Source organism: Natator depressus, chromosome 23 (assembly GCF_965152275.1).
Source record: "Natator depressus isolate rNatDep1 chromosome 23, rNatDep2.hap1, whole genome shotgun sequence".
Classification (NCBI taxonomy): domain Eukaryota; kingdom Metazoa; phylum Chordata; order Testudines; family Cheloniidae; genus Natator; species Natator depressus.
Window position 1 is genome coordinate 4240281 of NC_134256.1, and position 11273 is coordinate 4251553.

The 11273-nt window shown below is 58.9% G+C and overlaps 1 protein-coding gene across 1 annotated transcript; it reads left to right on the forward strand.

Moving 5' to 3' along the window:
* Positions 1 to 1779: 1779 nt before the first annotated feature.
* Positions 1780 to 11273, forward strand: LOC141976233 (ras-related protein Rab-1A-like). Its single transcript, XM_074937082.1, has 7 exons — positions 1780 to 1952; positions 3667 to 3776; positions 4241 to 4313; positions 5124 to 5219; positions 8902 to 8997; positions 9887 to 10018; positions 10213 to 11273. The coding sequence occupies exons 2-7, from the start codon at positions 3754 to 3756 to the stop codon at positions 10438 to 10440; spliced, it is 648 nt and encodes a 215-aa protein (XP_074793183.1). The 5' UTR covers positions 1780 to 1952; positions 3667 to 3753; the 3' UTR covers positions 10441 to 11273.

The window sequence follows — 11273 nt, forward strand, 5'->3', positions numbered from 1 at the left end:
ATCATTAGCCCCGTTCTATGGGTGGGGAAACTGAGGCACAAAGAGAGCATGACTTGCCAGTGGTTGAGCTGAGATTAGAACCCACCTCTTCCAGGTCCCGGGCCAGTGCTCTATTCAGTAGGCCTTGGCCTCTCTGCTGTATCCACACCCCTAACTCCAGGCGTTCCCCCCCCCCCCCACACACACACACATTTCCCCTCCTTTGCCCACCCGCCTCCCTGCGACACAGTCCCCGTTCTCCCAGCCCAGCCTCCCACCTGTGTTCGTTGCAAAGTGTCTTTAAGGGAGGCGGGGGGAAGGGAATTGCATCAGCCCCTGATTGCTGGTGGGGCAGGGGGGACCACAGCCCCACCGAGCAGGTGGCAGGATTGGCCCAGTTTGGAACGTCCATGTGATGCCTGAGAAAAGCTTGCCTGGTGAGCTGAGCGCACTGCCCATCACGCTGGCCACGTGTGCCACCCCAGGTGGAGTCTCTTGTCTTAGCCTTCGATTGGAAGCTCTTTGGGGCAGGAACTGCCTTTTGGTTCCGTGTTTGTACAGCGCCTCGCACAATGGGGTCCTGTGCCATGACTGGGCACCTAGGTGCTACCGTAATACACCTAATAGCAATACAAACGTACAGCGCCTGGCACAATGGGGTCCTGCGCCATAGCTGGGGCGCCTAGGTGCTACCGTAATACACCTAATAGCAATACAAACATACAGCGCCTGGCACGATGGGGTCTTGCGCCATAGCTGGGGCGCCTAGCTGCTACCGTAATACACCTAATAACATTCAAAATGTTCAGAGCCTGGTGCAATAGGGTCTTGGCCCGTGGCTGGGGCGCCTGCGTGCTATTTAATGCACCTAATAGCAAGAAAAATGTTTCACCCTAATACACCGAATAAATAACACACAGTGACAGACCCAGTGGGATCCAGCGTGGGAGCTCTCCGGGATCCTGGCCGCTGGGGAGGTGTCGGGGCCAGAGAAGAAACCTTTAAGTCTATTGAATTCGGTGCCTGTGAAAATCTTCCCTCATTCAATTCCGCGGGTTGCTGAGTTATGGCGGGCGGGGGCGGAGACCAGGTGATCACAATGGGCCCTTCTGACTCCTAATCCTGGTTGGCTCGTGTCCCTCCCCGCATCACACCCACACGGGGGGGGGGGGGGCAGCTCTATCTACACACACACACACACACACACACCGGGGGGGGGCAGCTCCCAGCTCTACCTACACACACACACACACACACACACACACCCCCGGGGGGGGGGTAGCTCCCAGCTCTACCTACACACACACACACACACCCGGGGGGGGCAGCTCCCAGCTCTACCTACACACACACACACACACACACATCCGGGGGGGGGGCAGCTCCCAGCTCTACCTACACACACACACACACACACATCCGGGGGGGGCAGCTCCCAGCTCTACCTACACACACACACACACACCCCGGGGGGGGCAGCTCCCAGCTCTACCTACACACACACACACACCCGGGGGGGGGCAGCTCCCAGCTCTACCTACACACACACACACACACACACACACACCCCGGGGGGGGGCAGCTCCCAGCTCTACCTACACACACACACCCCGGGGGGGGGCAGCTCCCAGCTCTACACACACACCCAGGGGGGGCGCAGCTCCCAGCTCTACCGACCCCGTCCCGCCTCTGTAGGGTTAAAAGATAAAAACCCACCCAGATTTGGGTCAGGGGCTCAGCCTATCGCCTCCGTCTCTGGCGGTGGCTAGCCCAGCAGCCAGCCAATCGCGCGGGGCTTGTGTCTGTGCGCTGGGGTTTTGCAGCGGGGGGTGTCTTTGCTGACACGTCCCCGGACGGGATCGGGGTGCATCGCCGGGATCGCCCCTCCCCTTTAGAAAGGGATCGGCGCTGCACCTGCTCAGGGGCAGGGGGGAGCGATCGGGCTGGAAGGGGGACCCCCGCCCCGCACCCAGGTACCAGCTCATTTGCTCTCTCTAGCGACCTGGGGGAGATACTGAGGACCGCTCCCCCCCCCGCCCCAGGCTGGGCTCGGGGGTTGGGGGTGCTACAGCCCTGGGGGGGCGGATGAGCGGGGAGGATGCTGCAGTCCGGGCCTGGGAGACATCTTACTGCATCTTACTGTCCGTCTCAAGGTGCCTGAGCTGGGGGGGCTGCTTCCCTTGCGGTTGCGGGGGGGAGACAGAGGGAGTAGATCGGGGTACAGGCAGGGGGGGCTGCTGGGGAGGGGCTGGGGTATGGGCACGGGGGACAGGCTTCAGGGGGGAATGGGGGCGCTGGGGTACAGGAACTGGGGGAAATAGGGGGGAGAAGGTCTCGGGGGGGAGGGAGCAGTTTTTTGGGGGGGGCAGGCTACATTACCTGCAGCTGCCTGAGGGAGGGAACGGTGGGGGGGGCAGGGGTTACACCCCTAGGGCTGGGGTACAGTTGTGCAGATATGGGGCAGCCTCGCTGAGCCTGCTGGGAGGCTGGGGAGGTGGAATGGGGGAGGTTTCTGGGTCTAGCCTCTCGTGTCCCCTAGAATGGAGCCCCTTGTGCCCCCCACCCAGAGATGCCTCCAGGCCCAGCCTAGCTGCCAAGTCTCCAATTCCTCCCCCACCCCAGGGGGCTGGCCCATGTGGGAAGGGGGTAAACTCCTCCCCACCTGCCCGCCTGCTGCCCCCATCCTGATTAAACTGGCCAGCTCCTGCCATGAGCCTCCCCCTAAATCTTGTCTGGGCTGCTGCTTGGGAGGCAACTAAGGGATGGGAGTGGGGTGGAGGAGTTGCTGGGAGGCAGCACTCCTGGATTCTATTCCTGGCTCCGAAAGGGGAATAGGATTGGGGCGGGGAGGCAGGACCTCTGGGTTCTATTCCCGGCTCCGAGAGGGGAATAGGTTTGGGGGTGGGAGGCAGGACCCCGGGGTTCTATTCCCGGCTCCGAGAGGGGAATAGGATTGGGGGTGGGAGGCAGGACCCCTGGGTTCTATTCCTGGCACTGAGAGGGGAATAGGATTGGGGGTGGGAGGCAGGACTCCTGGGTTCTATTCCCAGCTCTGAGAGGGGAATAGGAGTGGAGGTGGGAGGCAGGACCCCTGGGTTCTATTCCTGGCACTGGGAGGGCAGGAGGGTCTAGTGGTTGGAGCAGGGAAGGCTGGGAGCCAGGACTTTGTGGGCTGGAGTGTGCATTTTCTGTTCCAGCTCTGGGGGCCCCTCAGTCCCTGTGTGACCTTGGGATGTCCTTTCCCTTCTCCGCAGCACCGTGTCCCCATCAGTGACGTGGGGGTGAAAACCTGATTTCCAGAATGGGTTGCTGGGGGTAATTCACTGGTGTGTGAAGATTCTGGGATGGGAGGAGCCAGGGAAGCACAATGCATTATTATGGAGTAGAGCAGGGGGGTTGGGAGCCAGGACTCCTGGGTTCTAGCCCCAGTTCTGGGAGGGGAGTGGGGTCTAGTGGTTAGAGCAGGGGTGGCAACTTGAGCGGCAGGACTTCTGGGTTCCATTCCCAGCTCTGCCACCAGTTTGCCTGACCTTGGGCACATCACTTCATTTCTCCGTGCCTGTTTCCCCATATGTAAAATGGAAATAACCCCCCCCATCCCATTTTGGGTGGGGGGTTTAGACTGCACCAATTAATCCCTCCTGTCTCTCTCCTGCACCCCCATCCTTCCCATCACTGGCCTTGCAGGATCCAGCAAGAACCTGGGGATCCCCTGCCCCCCTCCCTTGAAGCAGCACCGTCTCTGAGCAGAAACCCTGACGCCCCTGCGCCGTCATGTCGACCATCAATCCAGAGTAGTGAGTCTGGGCTGCCAAAACCAGGGGTTGCATCGCATGGCTGGCAGGAGGTGGGGGGCATGCTGAGCAAAAGGTGGCTTTTGTGTGCAATGAGTTGGTTGGGTCTCAGCACAGATCTCTCAGAGAAGGGAACAGGACCAGTTGGGGGGAGGTGTCTGTATGCATATCGGGTGCGGGGGGGGAGCCCTGTGTTCTCCTGGCAGACATTAGAAGGGATGCGGGTGGTTGCTGAGGTCCTGGGGCTTGTGAGCAGGATGATGTCGCTCCCTGTTGGCCTCCCGCAGCCACTGCGACCACCCGCCCCGACCAGAGAGCCACTACTGGGGGCTGGCGGCTCCCGCGCTGGGTCCGTCATTGGATCCCTGCTGGCGGCCGTTTGGCTGCAGTGGAGGGGGGGGTTACTCAGCTGCTAGAATTGCCCCCCCCAGGCATTTCAGGGCGTCACCCTCCCCTCTCCCCAACAGCGACTACTTGTTCAAACTCCTCCTGATCGGGGACTCCGGGGTCGGCAAATCTTGTCTCCTGCTGCGCTTCGCGGTGAGTATCCGAGATGGTTAATTCTTAGGTGTATTACGGTAGTGCCCAGGCAACCTGCTCACAGACCAGCCCCCCATTGTGCCAGGTGCTGTACATTTGTATTGCTATTAGGTGTATTACGGTAGTGCCTAGAAGCCAGGTCACCCACCCCATTGGGCCCATGGACAGGCCTGACCCTAACAGCTCTTCCCCTCTCCAGGCCCAAGGAGGGAGAGAAAGCCAAGGGCCCTGCTGAAGGAATTTCTCCCATCAGGTGGGGGGAGCAAGAATGATGGGTGGGAACACAGTCTAGTGGGACAGAGCCAGGGGAGGGGTGGGAGCAGTGGAGCGGGAGAGAGGGGCTGGGAATCAGGACTCCTGGCTTCTCTTTACAGCTCAGTCAGCCACTCTCTGTGCGATCTTGAACAAGTTGGTGCCTCGTTCCCTGCCTCAGTTTCCCTGTCTGTGATGTGATAAAAATACCATAAGGCCTGAACCAGAGGGGTTGAGGGCTTGTGCATCTTACTGGGGTAAAGCCACTGCCCTCTCCAGGATGGAATTGGAACTGCTTATCTGTGTGTCCTAGCCTCTATGCTGCTAAGAGCTGATGGGGATTCTCCTTTAGCTCCGGTGGCTAGGCTTTTGGAGCAGGGGGAAGCAGGTTCTAAGCCTTTTGTTGCTGTGAAGTTCCTAGGGGCAGTGGGGTGGGCAGCACAGGGGCACCATGATGGCTGTGGGGGCAGGAGGGAAGCACTCAGTCTGGGGAAGGCTGGGGGGCACTGCCAGGCTCCCCCCTGCCCCATCACTCGCTGTCCCTCCTCTCTTCCCCAGGATGACAATTACACTGACAGCTACATCAGTACCATTGGGGTGGACTTCAAGATCCGGACCATTGAGCTGGAGGGGAAAACTATCAAACTCCAGATAGTGAGTTCATGGCACTCGGGGTTATCAGGACCCCTGCGTTCCATTCCCAGCTCTCGGAGGGGAGTGGGGTCTACTGGTTAGAGCGGGGGGGGGCTGGGAATTGGTCTCCTGGGTTCTGTGGGCTCTGGGAGGGGAGTGTGGGGTCTTGTGGATAGAGTTAGGAGCCAGGGTCAGAGGTTCAACACATTGAACGAAATACAGACCCGGCTGCAAAAGTGAGAAGCCCTCCCCCAGCTCCTGACCCCACCTCTCGCCCCCACCCATGAGGTTGGGAGGTTGCATCCAGACTCAGCTGAGGCCATGACTCAGGTATGATGACGCTCCCGCCTTCCTGACTATCTAAAATCTCCTGGCATTTCCCCTGCATTCTCAGGAGATTTCAGCTGCCCCAGACCAAGGGATACAGACTCTGCCCCAGTGCGGAGTCTGAGCCAGAGCTGGGTTCAGATCGGGCCCCAACCCAAAGGGAAGTGGGGTTGGATCTGAAGTTGCTTTCTGACCCATCTCAACACTCTGATGAGGACGGTGGGGGAGACCTTAAAATTGTTCAGGGTGTCGCTGCGTCTGATACACGCCGGGAATGGAAGGAGGGGCCCAGCACCAAGGAAGTATACATGGGAATAGCGCGAGCGTGTCGGGGCAAAATCAGGAGAGCCCAGGCAAGGAATGAGTTACGGCTGGCAAGGAAGGTTAGAGACGACAGGACGGGGTTCTTCAAATAAGTCAGATGAAAAAGAAAGATCACGGACAGTGTGGGCTCGCTGGAGAAGGTGAGCTGGGAACGGAAGATGGTAGGAACGCAGAGCTGCTCAATGCCTACCTCGCCTCAGTCTGTAACATGTGACCGGACGACTAACGAAGTTACTGCAGACAATGAAGGGGACGGGAGGCAGGTCGGGATAAGTAAAGAACACGTCACAGATCTTCTGACCAATCTGAATGAAGTCAAATCAGCAGGGCCGGATGCTCTTCACCCAGGCTCCTGCAGGAATTAGCTGAAGAAATCTCGGAGCCACTGGCGATAATACTTACAAACACCTGGGTGACAGGTCCCGGAAGACTGGAGAAGGGCCAGCGTGGAGCCCATCTTTACAAAGGGGGAGCCGGGGAGCTATAGACCAGTCAGCCTGGCTTCGATACCTGGAAGCTACTGAAGCCAGGTATAAACCATTCCACTGGCGAATGCCTGGAGGCTGAAGGGGTGATCGCTAGCAGCCAGCATGGGTTTGCCAAGAACAAATCCTGCCAAACCAGCGTGATTCCCTTCTTTGACAGCGTAACTGGTCTGGTGGATGGGGGAATGCGGTGGACGTCCTATACCTGGACTTCAGCAAGGCTTTTGACACAGTCCCACGTGACATTCTGATAACTAAGCTGGAGAGATGCGGCTCGGCAGAACTACCATTAAGTGGATACGTAACTGGTTAAACAGCTGCAAACAAAGAGTAACTATTAATGGAATGATGTCAGATTGGAGAGAGGTCTCGAGTGGGGCTCCCCAGGGATCTGTTCTGGGTCCGGTGTTGTTTAACATCTTTATTAATGGCCTGGAGGTAGGAAGAGAGAGGAGACTGATCATATTTGCAGGTGACACAAAGCTGGCGGGGCGGGGGGGTGGGGTTGCCAACGCTTTGGAGGACAGAGCGAAGATTCAGAGGGATCTTGATAAATTGGAGAACTGGGCTTGAAATTCAACACAGACAAATGGAAGGTGCTTCAGTTAGGGAAGAAAAACCAGATGCACAAATGCAGAATGGGGGGTAACCGGCTTGGCAGCAGCACGGCTGAGAAGGAGCTGGGAGTTGTGGTGGATCCCAGCCCCAACGTGAGTCAGCAATGCGATGCTGTGGCCAAAAAAGCAAATGCAATTTTGGGTTGCATTAATACCTCCTGCAAGTCCTGGGAGGTGACAGTACCGCTCTGCTCGGCGCCGGCTGGGCCTCACCTGGAGACCTGTGTCCGTTGTATAGGAAGGATGTAGAGAAACTGGAAAGGGTCCAGAGGCGAGCGACAAAGATGATCAGAGGGTGGAACACAAGCCGCATGAGCAAAGGGTGAAGGAGCTGGGTATGGTTAGCTGGGAAAAGAGGAGAGGAAAGGGGGACACGGTAGTGGTCTTCAGATACTTGGAAAGCTGCCCTAAGAAAGCTGGAGAAAAGTCGTTCACACCTGCCACAGAGGGCAGGACAAGGGGCAGTGGGTTCACACGACAGCCCAGCAGATGTAGATTAAATCTCAGGAAAAACTCCCTCGCTGTACGAGCAGTAGGACAATGGAACGGGGGCCTCGGGGGGTCGTGGAAGCTCCTTCCCTGGCGGTTTTCGAAAGGAGGCTGGAGCCGTCTGTCTCGGGTGGTTTGGACCCAGCAAATCCTGCACCTTGGCAGGGGGTTAGACTAGAGGTCCCTTGCGGTCCCTTCTGACCCTGTGGTTCTACGATCTCTTCAGCGGGGGTGCATGAGGGGGAGCTGGGGTCTGTTTTGGGGGTACAAGAGGGGGTGGGGTCTGTGGGGTGCATGGCAGGGCATCGAGGACCTGTGGGGATGGGGGCACAGGGTAGGACATCTGGGGTCCCTTTTGGAGTGCAAGCGGCGCTAGGGTCAACTGGGGGTCTGGAGGCTGTGTGGGCCTAGGATAGGGGATCTGGGTTCTGTAGGGCCTGGGAGCTGGCATGGGAGCTGGCAGGGCTGGGGGCTGTGGGGTACAGAGTGGGGGGCTGTGTGGGTCCAGGATAGGGGTTCTGTGGGACCTGGGAGCTGGAATGCAAGCTGGCAGGGCTGGGGGGTAGAGAGTGGGGGGGGCTGTGTGGGTCCAGGAAAGGGGATCTGGGTTCTGTGGGGCCTAGGAGCTGGAATGCAAGCTGGAAGGACTGGGGGTTGGGGGGTACAGAGTGGGGGGCTGTGGGGTATAGGAGATCTAGGATCAGTGTGGGGCAGAGGGTGTGTCTGATTGCCTTTTAGAAGCTGCATTTAATAAACTACAAACCAGCCTGCTGAGGCCGATTTTCCCCTTTTGCCCCGTGGGGCAGCAACCAGTGGGGCTCATCCCAGGGTGGGAAGGAAGCCTCCGTTCCCCCCTCAACCCTTATGGGTCCTGTCCTGCTCCGTTCAGACGCCCCACAGCAGAGCCCAGCAGAAGTGAAGCTGACCGGGAGCAGCCATTTACCAGCTGTGACTGTGGGGGCGGCAGGGTCCGTCCAACAGCTGATCCCACCCTCCAATCCCAGCCCCGTTCCCCAGTGGGGGCCCCCCGCCCCCCAAGGCTCCTTGCTGATCCACCGTCTGCCAGTCCCCCCTGCACAGGACTCCAATCTTTCTCACCTGCCAGCCCCTCTGTGCCAAGAATGGCGCCTTGAAACTCCCCTCCCGCCCTGCGCAGGGGTCCTCCCCGGCTGGCTGGCTGGCATAAGAGGCCTGCTCCCAGTCACGGGAGGCTGAAAGCAGAGTCTATTTCTGACTCTGGGGAGGAATGTTGGCCAGAGGCTAGAGCTGCGGGGTTGGGAGTCCGGACTCCTGGGTTCTATGGGCTAACTGGGCAGAGGATTCAGAGCCAGGACTCTCGGGTTCTATCCCGGGCTCTTGGAGGCCGTATGGTGCACGGGGCTGGGCGCCAGGACTCCTGGGTTCCCTTTCTAGTTGTGGGAAGGAGCATGGTCTATGTGTCTTTCTTTCCCTGCCCTGCAGTGGGACACAGCCGGCCAGGAGCGCTTCCGGACGATCACGTCCAGTTACTACAGAGGTGCCCACGGTATCATCATTGTGTATGATGTAACGGACCAGGTGAGTCTGACCACGGAGCCCTTCCTAAGGGAGGGCGTTTTGCTAGGTATGGACTTGCTATAGCCCTTGGCTATAAATGACTGGGGCTTATCCGTGGTCTTCATCCTGAAATATTTCACAATCTAGATCTATAGGTTTGGGGTGGGACGTGGCAGCTGTTTGTGCCAGGATCATGTCACTCCGCACTGAGATGCAGCCACCTCTGGGTGGGGCACAGTGGCTCTATATACAGGGATCATGTCACCTAGTGGAGGGATAAAGCTACCTTTGCGTTTGGATATGGCAGCTGTTTCAACAGCAGTATAGAAACTATGCAGCATTTTAAGGCGGGAAGGGAAGGAGAATCCAGTATCCCAATGAAAGGGCAGAGGAAAGTTGAATGGTATCTGCATGGGGATTTGGTGTTTACATTAATTGCCCTTTTTTTGGCTTGTGTGTAGTAGATACAGACCTGGCCAGGAGTATTTGTGTCTCTTTAAGAGGGTAGCTGCTCCAAGACTGGCTAGCTCCGTTGCTTGGGGGCGGGGCTATGGAGCCTTTCCCTCCAGGCTGTGGGTTCAAGTCCCACGCAGGGGAGTAATGCCTGAGAGTCGCTCCCAATTAATGGCCGCTTTGGGTGTGACAGAAGCTGGTGGGTCTCAGTCCAGTTTGGATGGCAAGGTGCCCTTTATCTGAGTGGCCATGTTGCCCTGACTTGTATCCCCACCCTGGCTGGGGATGGACTAGGTGAAGGCTGATGGGCCTGCCCCCAGCTGTAGGTGGGGATTAGACTGCAGGCGAGGCTCTTGCCTTGATCCCCTGGGAGCAGGTTTTCCCAGAGGGAATCAGGGAAGCGCTGGGCCCCTGGAGACGCCGCTCTCGGAGCCTCTCCCATCTCCGCTCCCCGCAGGACTCGTTCAGCAACATGCACCTGTGGCTGGAGGAGATCGGCCGCTACGCCAGCGAGAACGTCAACAAGCTGATCGTGGGCAACAAGAACGACCTGACCTGCAAGAAGGTGGTGGATTACACCACGGCCAAGGTCAGTACCGGGGGAGGAGGGGCAGAATAGTGCACGGGTCGCACACTCATGCACACTTAAACACCAGCCCACAAGCACCGGGGGAGGGCTCCAGTGAAAAACCCAGAGATCCTGGACTAAGGCATGGTCCGCGGGCAGGGAGAGGGGAGGATCTGCCCAGCACTAACCGTGGCCTTTCGTGTTCCCCGGGGCAGGAGTACGCGGACGCACTGGACGTGCCGTTCCTGGAGACCAGCGCCAAGACCGCCACCAACGTGGAGCAGGCCTTCGTCACCATGGCGGCCGAGATCAAGAACCGGGTGGGCAGCGGCCTCCCCCACAGCGACAGCCGCCAGCCCAACCCCCGCATCCAGAGCGCCCCCCTGCGGCAGGGCCGGGCCGGCGCGGGGGAGGGCGGCGACGGAGGTGCGGGCTGCTGTTAGGGAGGGGGTTTACCCCCACCACCACCACCACCTACCCCGTGGTGGGGAGCTTCTCCATGTCTGGGACTACGGCTGGGGGCCAGGACTGCTGGGCAGGGGGTGGCCCTTTGCAGCACCCTATTTATCTGCAATAGATTTTTACAGGCTGCGATCCAGCTCCCCTTATCCCTCTCCAACCCCGTGGGTGCACCCTCCCCCTTCGCTAGCCCAGAGACACTCAGGGCCGGCTACTGATCTGGGCTCCTGGCTGGCCGTGCTACTCCAAGATCCATCCTCCCATCCCCCCGTCATTCCCGACTCCCCACTGCATGGCCATACAGCCAGCCCTGCTCTGCACCCTTCAGGCCTCTGGAAGGGCACAAGCTGCTCCGAACGGAGCCGGGCCCGGGAAGGAGTCCCCCGAATGCCAGAGGCCGCGCGACGCCTTCCTGCGTGGAGGAGGAAGTGGCTTCTCATTAAGGGGACCAAGCCACAGACCGAGCAGCGAGGAACTGTGCTGTGAGGCCCAGGACAAAAGCGGAAAGCGCCGTAGTTTGCTTCCCCTCTTAACGCAGCCTCATGGGAGTCTGGTGCCAAATTAGCGTCTTTTCCACGCCCAAACGTGAATGCTTGAATTTCTCCCCCCTCCGCTCCAGACTGAAGAGTGGCTTGAAAATTCAAAGCTTGGGTGGAAAGGCGACTCGAGCCGGGTCTCTAAGGCGATTTCTGACAGCAGGGGCCTTGTCAATCCAGAGTGCGATCCCATGGCTGGGCGGAGTCAGCTGGAAATCGGGGTGCAGGTTTTTAACACCATGGGTGTTTAATCCAGAGTGAGATCCCGTGGCTGGGCAGAG

Bases quoted from the DNA above. Each gene is read 5' to 3' on its own strand.
- LOC141976233 (XM_074937082.1), top strand. From the start codon at position 3,754: ATGTCGACCATCAATCCAGAGTA. The intron at 4,314-5,123 runs GTGAGTATCCGA...TCTCTTCCCCAG, and splicing joins GTCTCCTGCTGCGCTTCGCG to GATGACAATTACACTGACAG. The intron at 10,019-10,212 runs GTCAGTACCGGG...TCCCCGGGGCAG, and splicing joins TGGATTACACCACGGCCAAG to GAGTACGCGGACGCACTGGA.